Below are 19726 nucleotides of genomic sequence, written 5' to 3' on the forward strand. Positions count from 1 at the left end.
TGGCTGACTTTTTGCCAGACTTCGACTTTGTGGAGGAGGAATTTGATTTTGCAGAGTTTGATGGCCGCCCTTATTTATTTGAGCCAGAATACACTGACGAAGAGCTTCATGAAATTGAAGAAAGGAGAAGGAGAGAGAGAGGCACAACAGGTAGAGGACGACAGAGGAGGAATGGCTGCTGGAAGGATTTAGCTCTGGAGATTGGTGGTGTAACGTTACCCGTGAATGCTGTACCCCAGTGCCCACAGAAGAGGAATACCTCTGTTGCAAGGAATGGGACCGGTTGCAGCCTTAGCTAAAGGGTAAACAACAAACATGGCACCACACCGGTAAGGTAAGACAACACGTTTACATGTCGTTTTCTATACGTTCTCTGACATTTATCCTAACGATATGAGGCGGTCTTTGTGGAGAAAAAGCTTGTTTAGTGGACTAACTTTGCACTTGAAGTATGCCCTTTCAATTAAGTTTTAACAGGTCTGACGCTACGGCTGTATCTAGGCTAACGGCTAACATGCTAACTATTATTTCTATGTCACTAGTCACTTGAACCAAATTTAGGACGATAGGAGACGGGTTGAAATAAATCGAAATTTCCCTTTAAGATCCCGTGAACTTAAACAAGAAATACTTTATTAAAATACTTGCATATAAAATAACATTTCTATCAACAGATTGATTTTACTTATATTTTTCTTTTTCTCTTTTCCTCTTTACCTATTTTTCGTTGTAAAAAACATTGATCAACATCTGCAATATACTATTTAAATATTTACTATTTAAATCACGCTGACAGCGTTTGTGCCAGCCACAAGAATGTGTGGAATTTCGTTGGTTTCATGTATTGTTTGTCCTGTCCCGGTGCAAACGGCATTTTTTGACGTCCATGGTCCAGTTGTGGAAAAATCAAACGTCCCAGTACAATAAATCAAACGCACCCCAACCGCTGGGTTTTGGAAGTAGACGTGCATGTGCAGTCACGTACTGCTGAGAGTGAAATCCCTGATCGTTAGCTCACACGCAGCTTGTTCAAGCTGTTCTCTGTGGTGTTGAAATTGAACAAAATAACATGGAACATATCTGCTTATTATGCTACTGATTTTAATTGGGATTTTTTTTATGAACTGAATGACATTTAAGGGAGTGTTGCACGTCTCGAAGGCTGGGCTCATAGGAGACCACCGCACTCTCTCCCAGGGGAGGGGCTGAGGGAGATGTCCGGACGGTTCAGAAGCAATTCGGAACGAGTTAAAAGCAATTAATAAACAGACAAAGTGGTGTTTAAAACTGCATATATTGCTTGCAGATCTGTTTTCTGGCATAAAGTGCGGCCGTGACTGGTTCTGAATGTGGGCTTTAGCAGGCAGCTGCTCTCTCCTTTTCACCCCCTCGCTCTGAATGTAGGCATGGACTGTCACGCTATATGGTGTATACTGCCCCCATCAGTTCCGGAAGAGCCATAGCACCGATTCTTACGCTGGTATCAGTTCTTTAGTTTTTTCAAAAAAAAAAAGAGTATCGCTGGGGTTTTTTCATCATGGAATCGAAAGGTATCGCGGGTAACGGTTCTCATGACATCACTACAATATAGTCACACAAAAAATGAACTGATTGAGGCAGCAGTTGATCAGCAACTTCCACGCCCAAGGATTCTTCACAAATTCGTTGTAAGATGGGGTAAGTAATTAATATATAAGAGGTCATTTGTGGGGTGAAGCATTCCTTTAATGGTACTTGCTCTACTGGGGTGCCCCCAGCAAGCAGTTTAACTGAGGGGTCAGGGGTTAAGCACACTGCTCAAAGGCACCTTCTCTGCAGGGAAGATGTATGTTGTACAGTGTTCAATGGATATAATTTTCTGGGTTTATATCTTGTGCAACATTGAGGCAGTGCTGAGTGTAGGACTAAGCACTGTATTCCCATTCTTTAAAATTTCACAAACGTGCTACAAGTGGATCTGTAAAATTCTCATGTACACATAGACACAGCACCCTTGAGTTAACTTATTTTTTGGCTGTTTTTCAACACTTCCCACAGAGCTTTGACAACACACCACTTGGCTGAACATCTAACCTTTGGCACACAACACGACAGAAAAAGGCGACTCTCCCTCCTCGCTTCACTTGAACACATTTTCCCAGGCAGGCCACAGATTCCAGACACGTCCGATCTGCCGGTGACACTCCTGCGAAAATCAAACAAACGCTTTCTCGCAGGGGTAGACGTACAAGAGCTCTCACACATGCACTGTGCTTAACCTCAGTCTGTGCATTGTAACCTAAACAGCTTAACCTGCATTTCCACTATTGTCTCAAAGAGCTCTGCAGTTGTGTTCGATAGCACTCCAAGGGGAGAAAACTGTTTGTGTGTGCCATCACAGAAGTGAATAAAGCCTGAGAGAGAGAAATGGTGCATGGGAAGTATTTTCTTTTTTGGACAAATTGAAATTTTGAGAAAACAAAATGTTCATTGGTCACCACAGTAACTGAAATGCATCATGTAAGGGACATATCTGTGCATGCAGCTAAACATGATCACAGAATGTTGAGGCCCCATAAACCCAACACCCCCTAACAGGTCTAAGTGTATGTTTGTGCCTGTGTGTGGGTGTGCTACTCAGAGACTTAGAAGAGGTACTGAGAAAATATCTCCCAGCTTTGCTGCGTGGCAATAAAACAAATGTCTTGAGTCAAATTGACCCGGTTAACGCCAGATGAATGACAGCTGTGTCCTTGAATTAGTGTGGCTGACACATAATATTCTGAGAAATCACGTTGTTTGACATGTTTTTCCTGGAAATATCCAAGGACATGGTGTTTTATCTTGAAAACCCTACCTTTTGGGTGGGTTTTCTTTTAGTAAAAACACAAAATGGGTGACCACAAACACACCAAATCCATGTTATGAATATTTGATCCACCATTTTCTGTTTCATCCCACTGCATGTCACATGCATTTTGTCTTTTTTTTCTCTGTTTTAAAGAAATGAAACAAACAAACAGAATTCTTAGCTGCAGCATTTAGGTCTGGTACCATTCCACATTTCTGATGCTCCAATTTTCTCTTCCTAGAACCGGATGTTGTTGCCAAGCAAAATTAGCCAAGATCCTACATACTCACTCGAAATGCTATTAATTGCCATGGTAACACGGTGCCTGCTCCAGGAAGCACGGTGCAGCTCCTCTCCTTTACAGAAGTAAATCTTCCGTCTGTAGGTGGATAGGAAAAGGAAACAGACTAATTTTATTTGTTCAGAGCAGTGGCGCTCCCAAGGGGGGGGACCATAGGGGACTGTGGTACAACTCCTAGACTGTGGTTGGAGGCCAACTTTACTGTTTTCACGAAGGCGTGGTGTGCTGATTCTTTTGAAATAGTATGAAGGTAGATGTATCATGTGAAACTAGACAAGCTAAGGTATTCATTCGTATCAACCATGTTGGCATCCCCTGTTGGGAAGGGGGTTAAATAATGCCCTAAATTATGGCAAGGAAACAACTGGCATGGTCCCTTGAAGGCTCATCTCAATTTATCTAAATCAAAATGGGTTCTATTGGTACCCGGGAGTTTCCCCTAAACTTTAGAAGGTTTGTTCCCAGGAAATATTTAGTTGCTAATTCAATTCAATTCAATTCAATTTTATTTATAAAGCCCAATATCACAAATCACAATTTGCCTCACAGGGCTTTACAGCATACGACATCCCTCTGTCCTTAAGACCCTCACAGCGGATAAGGAAAAACTCCCCAAAAAAACCCCTTTAACGGGGGAAAAAAAACGGTAGAAACCTCAGGAAGAGCAACTGAGGAGGGATCCCTCTTCCAGGACGGACAGACGTGCAATAGATGTCGTACAGAACAGATCAGCATAATAAATTAACAGTAATCCATATGACACAATGAGACAGAGAGAGAGAGAGAGAGAGAGAGAGAGAGAGAGAGAGATGCAGGTAATGACAGTAGCTTACAACAACATTAATGAAAGTAATAATATTATAGTTATAGTTCTGGCTACTGTGGTACAATATGTTGAAAGTATGTATTAATATCTGACAGTATACTTGTGTGACAATAGTCATATGCGTATAATAACAGTAGAAGTATGACTAATGACTAATGATGGCAGCAGCAGCAGGAGGCATCTGGCAGGACCACGGCAGCAGCACAACCACACACGTCACACTGTCCAGGCACCGCTGCGGTATGAGTTATTCTGAGAGACAGTGGAGCACAAAGGCTCCGGAGAAGAAGCCGAGTTAGTGACATCCAGAATGGCCGAGTTAGCAAGATGCAGTAATAGGATGAGAGAGAGAGAGAGAGAGAGAGAGAGAGAGAGAGAGAGAGAGAGAGAGAGAGGGAGCCCGGTGTATTATAGGGGGTCCTCCGGCAGACTAGGCCTAAGTCAGCCTAACTAGGGGCTGGTACAGGGCAAGCCTGAGCCAGCCCTAACTATAAGCTTTATCAAAGAGGAAAGTCTTAAGTCTAGTCTTAAATGTGGAGACGGTGTCTGCCTCCCGGACCGTAACAGGAAGATGATTCCACAGGAGAGGAGCCTGATAGCTGAAGGCTCTGGCTCCTGATCTGCTTTTGGAGACTTTAGGGACCACGAGTAACCCTGCGTTCTCAGAGCGCAGTGTTCTGGTGGGATAATATGGCACTATGAGCTCTCTAAGATATGACGGAGCTTGACCATTTAGAGCTTTATAAGTTAACAGTAGGATTTTAAATTCAATTCTGGATTTTACAGGGAGCCAGTGCAGAGAAGCTAAAACAGGAGAAATATGATCTCGTTTCTTAGTTCCTGTTAGTACACGAGCTGCTGCATTCTGAATTAGCTGGAGAGTTTTTAAGGACTTACTAGAGCTACCTGATAATAGAGAGTTACAGTAATCCAGCCTTGAGGTAACAAAAGCGTGGACCAATTTTTCTGCATCTTTTCGGGTCAGGATAGGCCTAATTTTCGCAATATTACGCAGATGAAAAAATGCAGTCCGTGAGGTTTGCTTTAAATGAGAATTAAAAGACAAATCTTGATCAAATATTACTCCGAGGTTTCTTACGGTAGTGCTAGAGGCCAGAGCAATGCCATCTGGAGAAACTATGTCATCAGATAAAGAGTCTCTGAGTTGTTTGGGGCCAAGAACAATAACTTCAGTTTTGTCTGAATTTAACATCAGGAAATTGGTGCTCATCCAATTTTTTATGTCTTTAAGGCAGTTATGGAGTTTAGTTAATTGATTACTTTCTTCTGGCTTCATCGATAAATACAACTGTGTATCATCCGCATAACAATGGAAATTTATAGAGTGATTTCTAATGATGTTACCTAAAGGAAGCATATATAGAGTAAATAGGATTGGTCCGAGCACAGAACCTTGCGGAACTCCAAAACAAACTTTGGTACGTAAGGATGATTCATTACGAACGTCAACAAATTGAAAACGATCAGATAAATAAGATTTAAACCAGCTTAGTGCTGAACCTTTTAGGCCAATTAAGTGATCCAGTCTCTGCAGTAGAATTTGATGGTCAATTGTGTCAAACGCCGCACTAAGATCTAATAAAACAAGAACAGAGACGAGTCCTTTGTCTGAAGCAATCAGAAGGTCATTTGTAATTTTAACTAGAGCTGTCTCAGTGCTATGATGCACTCTAAATCCTGACTGAAATTCCTCAAATAAATTATTATCCTGGAGAAAATCACACAGCTGGTCTGCGACTACTTTCTCAAGGATCTTTGACATAAAGGGAAGATTAGATATTGGTCTATAGTTGGCTAACACCTCTGGATCCAGGGTGGGCTTTTTTAGGAGAGATTTAATTACAGCTACCTTAAAAGACTGTGGTACATAGCCTGTTAATAGGGATATATTGATCATATCTAATATATGAGTGTTAACTAAAGGAAAGACCTCCTTAAGTAGCCTAGTTGGGATGGGGTCAAAGAGACACGTTGATGATTTAGATGAAGAAATCACTGCGGTCAATTCTTGAAGAGAAATTGGGGAGAAGCAATCTAAATATATATTAGATTCTACAGCTGTGTTTGAGGTTAGATAGGTAGGCCTACCATCTGAGGGCAGGAGGTCATGAATTTTGCCTCTAATAGTTAGAATTTTGTCATTAAAAAAGCTCATAAAATCATTACTGCTAAGGGCTAAAGGAATACAAGGCTCAATAGAGCTTTGACTCTCAGTCAGCCTGGCTACAGTGCTGAAAAGAAACCTGGGGTTGTTCTTGTTTTCTTCTATTAATGCTGAGTAATAGTTTGCTCTGGCATTGCGGAGGCCCCTCTTATAAGTTTTGAGACTGTCTGTCCAGATTAAACGAGATTCTTCCAGTTTGGTTAATCGCCAATTCCTTTCAAATTTTCGCGATATTTGTTTTAACCTACGGGTTTGAGAGTTATACCAAGGAGCAAACTTTCTTTGCTTTGTTAACTTCTTTTTAAGAGGAGCTACAGAGTCGAGCGTTGTTCGCAGCGAGCCTACGGCGCTATCAACAAAATGATCAATTTGGGAGAGGTTAAAGTCGGCACGGGAAACCTCTGTTACTGAAGGTATTGGTATTGAATTTAACGACGAAGTAATCTTTTCCTTAAATTTTGTGACAGCACTATCTGATAAACATCTAGTATAGTAACTGTTGCTGAGTGGCGTGTAATCGAGTAAAAAGAAATCAAAAGTAATCAGATAATGATCTGATAGCAAGGGATTCTGTGGAAAGACTTTTAGGTTATCAATTTCAATTCCATACGTCAGAACTAGATCGAGGGTATGGTTAAAACAGTGAGTGGGTTCATGTACACCCTGACTGAAGCCAATGGAGTCTATTAATGAGATAAACGCGGTAGCCAGGGAGTCATTATCAACGTCGACATGAATGTTAAAATCGCCTACAATAATAACTTTATCTGATTTAAGAACTAAACTGGATAAAAACTCTGAGAATTCAGATACAAATTCAGAATACTGTGCTCCTTCAAATTGCGAGCCGCTTAGTGGGCCACTTTTGGTAAGCAGAACCGGTGCTGCGGGATGAACCGAACGCTGGGTTAAGGCACCCGATGCCGGGGAAGTATATTTGTCTTTTTAAAGGTCCAGTGTGTAGGATTTATGGGGATATAGTGGCATCTAGTCATGAGGATTGCAGATATCGACCAGCTGAAATGTCTCCTGTTTAGAATTCTTTCAGTGTTGATTGTTCAGGGGTTTTTTAGCGGGAGCTGAATTATCTGCAGAAGTCTCAAGTTACATAATGTGTATTTTTCCAACACTCTCATTGCAGAGGAGCTGCTAACTATGGTGCCCCACGTGAAAGCTTTTCAGTATGCGATTCCTTAACTAAACAGCGTAATAGAATTCCTGAAATCCAGCTATGGCTTCTGATTTTGGTTTTGCCAGCCCATGATTTTCAGTGGTCCCATCTGGACACCCCTATAAAAACGTTCTGGTGGTGTCACAGGTCCAGGTGACATTGGATGATTGTATCCATTGTTTTAAATTTGAGTTTTGGTCACATGTAACAGCATGCAAACACAGACGAATGACAAATAAAAATGAATGATTGCATGAATAAATCTCGTGTCCCACGTACAATATGTGCAACCATCACTCACCCTTATTCCTTCTGTCTCTTGCAGTGAAACCTACAGTCGTCGATGTGGGTATATATATCAACAGCATCGGGCCTGTGTCATCCATCGACATGGTGAGTTAAAGCCGTCTCTCTCTCTCTCTCCCCCTGGTGACACACACAGTCCGACATCAGCATCATCATACATGAATGCTGCCATTACTCATGCCGTATTTGGAGGTCATGCGGGCCACCACAGCTGTTTCTGTGCCGAAGGTAGCCAGGGAAGACAGGTGTGGACGCTTTGTTTGCGTCCCGTGGATCAGCACAGATTAAGCAAATGAGTGAAAAGCCCAGACGTGTGGTAGAAATTCTGCTATGAAAGCTCCTCGCTATCAAGTCTGACAGCAGCTCGTGTCTGTGGAGAGGAGACCTCTCCTTAAGCTTGGGCGTAAGAAGGTGTTATTTTTTTATGCTTTTTAGATTTATTTAGTAAGTGGATCTTTTGCAACAGCATGGAAATTCTCAAAAGAAAGTTTGACTTGGAGGAAGAAATGGTTTTGGAAGAAGACCAGGACATGGATCGATGCATATTTCATTATGGAAGGCCTGATCAGATGCCATAAAATATATGAAATGCTGAAACTGAAAGCTTGATATGCGGTAATGAGAAAATAGCTACTATTCAGATGACTTAAAGCAGAAGCAGTCTGTTGTTTGGCCTTGAGTTAAGTGCAGTAGATTAAATGGATGCGCCCTTTCATTATGTATAATGCCAACAGCCTATTCAATGGCTGTCAATACATTCATATGTGACATTTTTCTGCTTGAAAATTCAGAGCCAAAGCATCATAAATGCATAGCTTTGCGAATATTAACTGAGTTAGACATGATAATGAAAGTGTTTTATCTTTGAACTCACCAGATCAGCAGATGTTGAGTTGTGACTGTTGCCTAGCAACACTGAATATTCCCCGATATAAAAGCAATTTAGCTTTACTGTCAGCACTAGCCTGAAACCTATATTATTTAAGACTACATCTGCTCACTCAGAATTAAATACAAAATAAATGTGCATGGACGGATGTGCTACATTGTGTGTCCTCCCTGTACACTGTGTGTCTTTGTCATGTAATGGTGTTATCATTGTTATTTTCAGAAATTAATTATTTTACTCTGTAAAAATGACGCAAGTCGATATCTGCTTGCAAGGAGGCGAGCCTGTTGAACATGTTTTCCAGATAGCGCTTTGGCACAGCGGAATACAGTTGTAAGGAGTTTCTAATTAACCCTAATAATTTATGCCGGAGCATTACTGTGCAGTTGTTTAGCAGAAGACATTTAGGTTTCCTTCCAAAGTGCAATTGGGTAAATTCAATTTGGGATGCAGAATGGTGTAGTTGAACATTAAGTTGTTTGTGTACTGTGGACTCTGAGGAGCCAACAGGAGATGCACAGTCACTTTGGAAACTACTGTGAACTTTGTACAAACTAAGGCCTGAGGCTTTTCCCAGTCTTTTCTCTGTTTAAGGGGTATTTGGGGGGTATTTTTCCTGTATCTGTATCAAGGGTCTAAGGACAGAAGGTGCCCTTATACAGACTTTAAAACCCCTTTGAGGCAAATTTGTGATATTAGACTAATTAAATATAATTGACTTGGCTTGACTCGACCAAACCTCGTACCAACCATGTTCTCTTCCTGACACTGACAGTTGTAGTCCTTAATGTTTCAGTCCCGGTTGATTTGGGACACCTGCGGTTACCATGGTAACAGCAAGTGCAGTCTAATACTGCAGGTCTCAGAAATGTGGAGGCAGCAAACACTTGTTGAGCAGCTACTTTGTCACAGCGCTAACAGCAGTGACAAATACGCTGTGTTTTCCTTTGATTCCCTCCGAAAAAAAGCCAGTTATACCCTTGAAATTTGAAGCAGCAGCATTCACAGGACCTTATTGCTGCTCTGACGCAGTTTAAGAAAGTGAGAAGGAAAACATTGAGGTAGTGAGGTGAAATAATTGTCGATCACATGCTAAATAATTTCCTGTAAATCAATTGTACATGTGAAGGCACCTTGAATATGACATGGATATGGCGGATCCCACCACTAATAAGTTCTTCTATATACAAAAGTAACAACTGAGTGTAAATACATTGAGCAAGTTTAAGTGTCATGTCATTCGTATAAAAAAGCATGGGATTCTCAGGAAATTCTTGGACCAAGCATAAACTATAAAATAATGGATGTAACCACTGGGATGTCACAAATCGGTATGTGGACTCCTGTTTGAAGCCTTGAGTTCGGTATTTTAGCATTGCCATCTTGGATTGTGGGAGCCAGAAGTGACCATATTCAGATGAGAGGGTGGCACTAACCCTAAGGCTAACTACTAGCTTGGGTAGCGCGGTACATTTACAGCAATGGTTAACTGTAATAATGCTAATGCTAATTTTTGCTAGCGACAAACAGGTCTAAACCATTAAAACAAAATATACTTGAAAAACTGAACTTCCAACTCTTTAGGGTCTTTTAGTACAACCTAATGCAGAATAAGATTTTTTTTAGTGACCAAAACTTTACGATTAACTTTCATGAACTGAAAACACACTGACATAGTGACAGGTACCGCTGCGCCTATAATCTGTGAATCTTGGGTTACGCTGCCTAGCCAGCGTTGTCGCTGTGGTAGCAACTTGTCAGCAGATGGCACACACACGCGCTCACAGCAGCCACGCCATTAATTTTGTAACTTCAAGCGTTTGAATGCGCGAGTTCTATAAAATTCCCCCTCAAGTGGCCATTTGAGGAAGTGCAGTTTTTGGCAATTCCTGCGTAAGCTTAATTTTTTAGCTCCAGAGGTTACTTCTCTTTACCAAGGCGCTCTCTATATGCTACTGTAGACATTAAATAGTATCAAAAGTGGGGTCAGATTTTATGAAAGTCTTAAGGATTATAAATGAAGTAAATGAGTAAAAAACATATAATACATCCTTAAGAAAGTAAACATAATCATGACAAAAGCAGTATCAGTTTCAGGGCTATTATACTGGATTGTGTTAAACTGAATAGGTGTTGCTTTTATTGTATCCGCCCTCTGTATGTTGAGATTCACGCAATAAAAGGATAATGTATAGCAAACTGGTCATTGCTCCGACTGAAGCCCCTGCAGAATGACTCAGCAAGTAAACAGGGGGCTCTTGATAACACTGAAGGGTCTTAGTTTACCATGATGACTTCCTTCCCCCAGGACCCTGCTTATTACATGGCTGCTTACAAATGACATCAATCAGTTGACACTACAGATAAAACTGATGCTTTCATTACAGACTAAAGCTACTGAGAAGCTTACACTGAAAAGCAGGACTGTGTGCAGTAAACAGCTTTCTGGTAGATATGGGCTGATATGAATAGAAATCAAAGACACAGACCAGACGCTCATGGCTAAATGGGAAAGAGATGTCTGAGCAGACCTCAGATTACCTCTTCCAGGCCAATCAGAATTGACTGATCAACAAGGCCCTGTAATCATTAAGCAAAGTGGCATAGTGCCACTGTATATTGCACTTGGCAGAGGTGCAGCGTGGGAACAAGGACACACGCTCAACCTCAAAAACAGCTGAATCTCAAGTATGTTATTGCTTTTACATAGGCAACCATTTCAGTAGCATTAAATAATTGATTTTAAGCAGCTCCTGACACTTTCTGAGAAAGCAGATTTAGTTATGGATTTAAAGTGCGGCCCTAATGAGAGACTGGAATCAAAAGTTGCAGACTTCCGAAGTGGCACAGATGAAGTAGTCATTGTTACACCAACAGAGCTCTTGGTTGTGGCTTCCAAGATCTTGACGCTACAACGTAAGAGCTCTCTGTTGGTGTAAAGTTTGAACATGGGCAGATAAGTGACAGAGGAGGCAGGAAGGAGGAGTGTTTGGTGTGAAGTAAAGATTGTTTAGCAATAAAACTGGATCATCTGTTTAGGATGGTTGGTAAGTTACCATGTTGTGCTTGTTTGGTTTTCATTCATTCTATGTAACTACTTTTTAAGGAGACACTTTACTAAGAATTACTTCACTTTAACCTTACCAGGAACTCTTCTCTCTAAGTTGACAGCAAATTAAGGGACTCAACTGTTCTTCTGAGGTACAGTGTTTGAACTGTGAGAGGTTCCTACTCTGTGGAATGCTTGATTGACCAATGAGGAGTCAATCAAGGCATTTGCATTCGTCTAAAATCAGTATTCTGACTGTATTCATTTCACTAAGAGTCAAGTAATTAGTGGCACATAAAGTAAAGACAAACAGATAAGCCTTAAAGTCGAGCCCTGTGAATCCATGACCTATGATAATGGGACCTAATGGAAGCACGCATCATTAAAAGTAGGGGTCCAAACACTGAGCCATGGGGTATGCCTTAGTTGACACTTGCAGGGGTTGATTTTGAAATACCTTGCTTTTAACAGATTGCTCCATTCTGCAGTTAAAGGCATGAGTTTTTTAATTTCTAAACTTAAACTTTAATTGCTTTTTTAGTCATGAATATTCACTGTAATCAACTTCCAGGGGTTTTAAGACTGGAACTAGAACAGGGGCGTTCAATTAAAACCAAAATGCTCAGTTCTGTTGGTGAGGAGGAAGCGAGATTTACAAAATGAATTCATCAGACAAAAAGTTTCTGTACTTAAAAACTTTTTTTTTCCCTTTGTTGCTAATGCAGGCCGTACACCAAAGGACTTTGAAAGCAATTTCCCTTCTGTATACAAATTTGGGATTAAAATGTTGGAATAAAATGATGAGAGTCTTACCTCAGTTGGGGCATGCTCCCATGATTTTCATCACTTGGTGTAAGGTGGTCTTAAAACTCAGTCAGTCTTTGTCTCATCTTGACAAAATCAACTGTGTTTGATACCGTTTTAGCAAGTTTTTAGTCTTGATTCATGCGAATACTAAACTTCAGTGATGTGAGCATTGTCAAAAACCAATAGGTGCTCTCCCTCAAGAAGCAGCAAACCGGGTACACAGTAAGTGTAAGTGAGGGGACTTAAGGAAGTCTTGGTTCTCTTTTGCTGTGGAATAGGAGGAGAAACTGTTGGAGTTGTGGAGGGAAAGATTCGGTGTTCAATTGGGCGTGCATCTGATCCACCAGCCAGCACTTATTTTAGTCAGAAATCTTAAGTTTTGAAGCGGTGTACCCCTCCATGGTCTCCTCCCATTAAAATAGCGCAGCAAACCAACAGAGGCTGATAGCGAGTTGAGGCAACAAAATCGAAATCCTGTCGACATCTGATGCTTTTTTAGAGTTCTGTTGTTTTGCTGACACATAAGAAATTGTTAATATGTCATATTTCCTAAGGGGAGTTTGGTGTAATGTTTGCTGCCAGAAACAGGATGGGAAATACTCTCAAAATGAATCTAGTTGTTGTCTTGAAAATGGCTACCCAGCAAAATTTTAGTGTGTGACGAAAAACTCACATTGTCTTTAGATGTGTCAGACTTTACTCTTTTCACAGTCTTTATAAAGTCTTGTATTGTAGGCACAACAGACACTGCATTAGTTACAAGAACAGAAAACTAGGAGCACTTATGGAACACAGCTCTTGTAATTACATGCATTGGGATGAAATGCATCCCTAATTTCAAAGTAGTCCCTATTTCTAAATTCACAGCTTCATTGGCAGAGTTGAGCTGTTTCAGGATGTCCTTGTTTCTATTTATAACTTCAACCAGCTATGCAAATTATGTTTATTCCAGCATTTATTTCAAGTGAGAATATCTCATAATTTCACACTGTACTTTTGTACTGCAAATCTTTAAAAATCATGTAGACTCTTTGTGTATAGTAAAATTGTTGTGAGTGTAACTTCTGTGAAATAGGACAACGACACACACACATGCATTTGGAGATAATATAGTTGTTGTGAATTAAGAACTCCTGCAGCCTGTAGTGGGTCAGTGAGGCATGGCTGGGCTCGGCTCGCTGTGGGAGCCCAAACTTTGTTTCAGTGGATGCAGGATCCCGCTGTGACATTCCAGTGATTTTCCTCTGTGCACGCACTGATTGGCTTCACCCTGTCAGGATTGGTGGACGCTGGTCAGTGGAATGTGAATCCCTGGCTGCCCCCGGGGGTTGACTAGACTGGAATTAGTGCGCAGTCACAACTCTTTTATCTTGGTCTCTGTCCGCCTCTGTGTGTCTTCCCCTTTTATCCACTTCTGTCAGGAAATGTTACAGTGTCAGAGAGAAAACAACTGATTTCTTCAGCGTGGCCTGCCATGGCTTGGCCTGCCCTTGATTTTTTAACTTTCTTTTTTCAAAGCTCCACAACCACACTGCACTGTCCTCTTGCTTGAGTACGAGCCATCACTTGACCTCCATTTAGAGTGTTTCTTCCCTCTGAACCTCACGGGTGTGTATCTCGGGGTGTGTGTGTGACTTCCACATGAAAAACCAGGTCAAATCCCCGGGATGTATCAGATGCATGATCCATATTGATCGCACAACTGTCTCCAGCGCTACGATATAAGTCACTGACCAAACTCCAGGAAGCTTCTCATCTTCCTTTGAATAAAACACATTATCTTTCCTCATTTGCTCCGACGGTAATGGGCACTGGCTGGGATGATGCAATGCCAAATGAAGCTGATAGTAATTTAGGACATACTGTGATGAATGGTTGAGTGATTAAACAGCATTAGCGGCATTAAAGTCAAGCGAAAGTGCTGGGCTTTTATAGCTATTGCTGGGAGAGTCAGATAACACAGGCAGTAAATTAACAGACAAAGATGGACGCACTTTGACATCGACACTATGTTCTTGTCGTCTATGTTCGAGCCAGTGAGTGGGTGGCATCTTGGATTTACCACTCCATTATTGAGCGTGCCAGTGTGTATCAACCAGGCATGGAAATTATTAGGACCACCTGCTCTGTCCATGAAATGATTATGTGAAACCAAGTGGAAGCCATGATTCCCTGCTGATACCAGCCGTACTAAACCCACCTGAGAGATTAAATAGAGGAGGAACGCTGCAAGAAAAGCAAGAGCACCTCAGTCAAAGTTAGGTAGCTTTATCTCCATAGATGATACATGCTGTTAGAAACTGTAGTGCTGGTGGAGCGACCTAACTTTATTATATTATTCTGTTTTTCCTAAATACCAGTTGTGTACCAGTTGTGTTTTGTTTATTTGTTTTTTACCCAAATACTGTCATATATTGTTTACGCCGGTGAAATGTGAAGAATGTATCCCACCCAAGCTGTGTGCAAGCAATCCTGGCCCAGACTCTGAATCAGAATCCCAGATCTGCTCTGAATGTGGTATATACCACCTTTAAACATCAGTGAAGTCTCCTCACTGCTCACATCTGACTCAAGTGTCAAAGCAGATCATTTTCACCGATGTAGAAGTGTCGGGCTGCTATTTGTGGCTGTGTGAAAGTTGTCACAGCTCAGCTTTCTGTCACACTTCCTGTAAAAACCCATTATTTCTATTTCTAAAGATGTTTTTACTAGAAGTCACTCAAGGCTTGATTGGTTGTTGTCTTATTACAGTGTTTAGTGCTTCACTCCAGCAGCAAATTAAAGGTGGTGTAGAGATGTGCAGTGACCCTCTTCTCGGAGGTGAAACGTGGCTATTGATGGCTACAGTTGATGAAGCACATGAAGAGCAGTGTAGGAAAATAGCAGATACAGTATGTGTGGATACACATGACAAAAGGTTTTGGTAATGCAGGGAGACAACCACTCTAATTAAGGAGTATGCAGTGTCAGGTCATGCAGTCGATTCACTGGTTAGGTTAGATTGTTTTTAATACATCGTATAGTTTTGGAAGTCACATACTAGTATATGAAGTTTGTATGCAGGACTTGCATGCTTGTTAAAATATAGAAATCTGCACAGTAACTAAAGTTATCCAATACATGAAGTGGAGTAAGAAGTGCAATATTTGCCTCAAGAATGTAGTGGAGTAGAAGTATGATGTAGCATGAAATGTAAAGTACAAGTACTTTAAAACTGTACTTAAGCACTGTACCTGAGTAACTGTACTTAATTAAATTTCACCACTGCATATAAGCCCCGTTTCCACCAAATACAATCAGTATGGTACCTTTAGAACCGAAAGTACCCTTCAGACATGGTACCTAGACCCTAGTGTTTCCACTGCAAGCCTTACCCTTAAATATGGGCGGGGTTGTTGTCACTCACTGCTCTGTCCAGCACTCACTGTATTTCCTCATTACCGGTGACACAGATGGAAGTCTGCACCTCGTTTATCGTCCACAGAATGAGGCTGCAAACCGACATTTTCAGAACAAAATAAAACAGGCTGCAGTGAGAGTCTCTCTCCATGGGATATTTAAAAATATGGGGTTTGTGCATTTAGTCCTTCTCAGGCAAGCTCAGGGGTTTAGTGTCGCTGTAGCTCGGTGCTACACAACCCTTTTTTTCGAGTGAGGATTAGAATATATGTAGTTCACACAACCTGCTCAAAATTAATACATATAAACGCTCCACTCATTACTGAAAGTGTATATCATATAAAGACTAAAGTCATGGTCAAAGTTATCATATGGAAGGTTTAAGGTGTGTTGATTGAGTCATGTCAGCTTGTGCATTCAGTAACATTACTTGTTAATGTTCCACCTTAAAAATCCCGGCAGTTGGCCCAGTGAATTAAGGTATTGTTTTTCCGACTCCAGCTGCTGTGAGAGGCAGAAAACATCCTTATATTTTATAGTTACAGTGACTCTTAGCAGAGTGACCGTCCTCCACTGACCAATCGACGGACTGCAGTGTCCACAGCTCCACCTTTTAGTACCAGACCTGTGTGCTAGGTACCCCAACAGAGGGGTGATCAAAAATGGGAACATTAGGAATGGTTCCAGTGGTACCATCCTCAACTTTTCACATTGGAAACGGAAAAAAGCATACCAGACTGAACTGTACTGTACCGTACTGCTCGGTGGAAATGGGGCTTTAGTGTGTGCACATAGGATAGATAGTATAAAATAATGGACTACCGTGACGTCACCCATGGGTTTGTGGAGTCCCATTTTGAAGCCTTGAGCACTTTTTTTGTCTTGCTCCTCACGTCAGTCTTAGCTCGTCTCTGGTGAGTGTAAAGCGATTGATACATCCAGTACAGACAGCTGTCTACATTAGTCCAGATAAATGTGTTTACATGAATAATCTTTGAAGAGATGTCAACCCCAGCCAAGAGACAACGTCCCTGTTTGACAGAGGCAATATTTCAAAGCAGCTGTGTGTGTACAGTGTGTATGTGCGGTCTTACGGTCTGTGTTTGTCTTTCTGTGCACTAAGTCAGAGATGAAGTAGCAGTCTGTACATGCATGCTCCTCTTGTATGTGTATGTGTGTGTGAACAGTGTTTCTACTGTTTGGACCGATAAATCCACCGAAGTAAAAGTTCAGAGTGATTCCAGACACTTTTTACTGCTTCTTATCCCTCGTCTTTGATCACTTGTGCTTATTGAGATCTTTTATTTCTTCATTTTTTTAGCTCTGCTTTTATTTTGTGCTTTAGCTGGAGGCTCGGCTGATGAAGACAAAAATCTCGCTTTCATTTATTCTTTTCACACATCCTGCCTCATCCAGGTTCCAGATCAGGGTTGTCCTTTGCAAAGACAAGCTAACCAAATTAGCGGACATATCAACAATGAACACATTCATCATGCCATAACTGCAAGACAAAGAGAGGGACAGAGAGTCAGAGATGGAGAGGACAGATTATTATTGTCATTGGCACACCATCAATCTAGCCCAGCCCTCTGTCTCCTTGGCACAGAGATCCTGCATCTATTAGTCGGCGTGTGCATTTCAAAGATGTTATTACTGACCCAAAACACGAAGCAGGTCACGGCAATACAGCACAGCCGCACTTTTAATTTGCAGCAATCGAGTGCTGTCAATTCATGGTGTATTTTTCCATTTCACGGTGGCCTGTGAGCCAACAATCAACAATATAATTATGTCTCTTGTGGCTCTTGTGTTTGGGACAACAGCAGCATGGCAACTTTCTCATTCATGTTTTTCTGTTTTTTGTAATAATGCTGCAAATTAAGCCTTGTTTTTTTTTCGCTCTCAGCAATCACCTCTGTGGTCCAGGCTGAAATATCTCAATAACTATTGGATGGATTGCCATGAAATTTGGCACAGATATCCATGTTCTCCAGAGGTTAGATTCTAATGGCTTTTTCCTATAGCGCCACCATGGGGTTGGCATTTGTAGTGTCAAGTGAAGTGGCTCAACAGTTGGATGGATTATCATGCAGTTTGGTTCAGGCATGAACCATGTTATTAAGTCTGTTTCCATCCACCTGTTTGGATACGCAAACCGCAAACTTGACTATTGTGATCTGTTTTGCCTGATAACATAATGACTTAGTTCAGACTTCTATTGTGCCTAAATGCAATCTCTCAGAGCTGTTAGCATGACCATCGACTCTTAGCCTTGCTATTTGTTTTATACTTCATTTTTTTCTTAATCTTTATATCGGCTTCCTGATGTCATGGTTTGGTTTGATTATTTATAACACAAAAGTATAAATTATCACTCAATTCACCATCAACAACTTAATTCCAACTCAGTACCACAAGTCTTAGACTGAATTTTGGACTGTATGTTCAATAGACCACTTGTTTCTGAGTACAATAAGCAGATATTTTTGGATTTTCACAGACTGTTATTTGTCAAATATAAGCCAGGATAACCCCAGGTCAGAAGTGAGTAATGTAATTTTATTCACAAATGACAGAAAGCAAGCAAAGAGACAAACAATTTTATTTACAAGAAAAAGTCCGCATTCATTTTCAAAAACTGAGACTTAAGGTTTGACTTTTCAAGACCTTAGTGGTGCAAAACTAAGTCTTTTTTGCTCTTGGTATTTCGGAGAAAAACAAACAAATGGTAGAAAGTGTACATTTTAACACAGGTTGTTTATTTGCTTTGATTTGGGTGAAAAGGGACCGACAGGTGAAATTCTAAAAACCTGCTATCTGCCTATTGAAGCAAAAATGCATCACACTGCAAAGTAATGTGATTATAAACACTTTCTTCTTTTCTTGGCCTGAGAATAAAGACGCTGTTTATTAATTTATTCCTAAGCTTCAACTCTTCACCTCCTCTAAATGGAGACGTTTCTTGAATCTAATTTTGGCAGACAGGTTGAATTGCTGGTGTCTCAATCAGCGGTGATGGGCTGCTCTGTATCCTGCAGCTCCCTTTAAGTGATTAAGGTTGATAAAACGGGTGTGTTTTTGCATAAAAGCTCGCTCAATGCTGCCTTAAAGTAGCAGTTGCTTTAAATGCAAAAACATGGCTACCCCTTTAAACTGCGGAGGTCTGAAGACAGAGAGGAAAGGAGCACATGCTGGACCCTTGACTCAGGGATTCTCATGTTTGTTCTTGCTCTATTCATCCCTGTTATTTAGGTTTCCCTCCAAACTGACTCAACCTGTGCATGCACTTAGACCTTTTCAGAATGAAAGAAAGTGTACACCCTCGGTACAACAGCAACAGCAACAGCAACAGCAACAAGGGACAGACTCACTGAATAATTGAGTCCATAGAGATTGAAGGACATCCTGAACTTCCACTCTGAAAACTTGATGAAGTTATTTTTATAGGACACTTACCTCAAGGTACACAAACAGGATTCACAGATACACACACACTTCTCAGCTCCATCTAGTATCTATCTGTGAAGTGTAAATACACACACGTGTGCACACACACATGCAGTCTTCATACATCAAAGGCTCTGACCCTCTTCAGAAGAGACTCTTACACTTAAAAGGAACATTGTGTTTCCGTCCCTCTGCCTCTCCTTTCATTTCTGCTCAATACTCACCACTCATTTATGCTGTATGTGCTGTTTATTATGTTTGTGGATCTGTTATGGATTACTTTGCAGTATATTACTGTTCCTGAAACACAATGATTCAAGCTTGTAGAAGATAACAAGGCCCTTTGTAGCTGTCAGTAATAGATGCTAGAAATAAATAATGTACATTGTATGTGCAGTTCAGAAAAAGGAAGTTTCTGCCTATTGCACAAAAGAACTGCCACATGTCTGAGTTAATGGAGAAAGTAGTGATTCAACAAGTTGGCTGGTGTCTGAAATATGTGGCTTCAAAACTGAC

General features: G+C 41.0%; 1 protein-coding gene across 1 annotated transcript in view; it reads left to right on the plus strand.

Annotated features, from left to right (window-relative positions):
• Positions 1-19726, plus strand: part of LOC117250239 (gamma-aminobutyric acid receptor subunit gamma-3-like) — a 145075-nt gene that overhangs the window by 45315 nt on the left and 80034 nt on the right. Inside the window, exon 3 of the mRNA XM_033616344.2 lies at positions 7639-7706. Within this exon, the coding sequence (XP_033472235.2) occupies positions 7639-7706 (68 nt within the window). The remainder of the gene's footprint in view (positions 1-7638; positions 7707-19726) is intronic.

This window comes from Epinephelus lanceolatus, chromosome 24 (genome assembly GCF_041903045.1).
Source record: "Epinephelus lanceolatus isolate andai-2023 chromosome 24, ASM4190304v1, whole genome shotgun sequence".
Classification (NCBI taxonomy): domain Eukaryota; kingdom Metazoa; phylum Chordata; class Actinopteri; order Perciformes; family Serranidae; genus Epinephelus; species Epinephelus lanceolatus.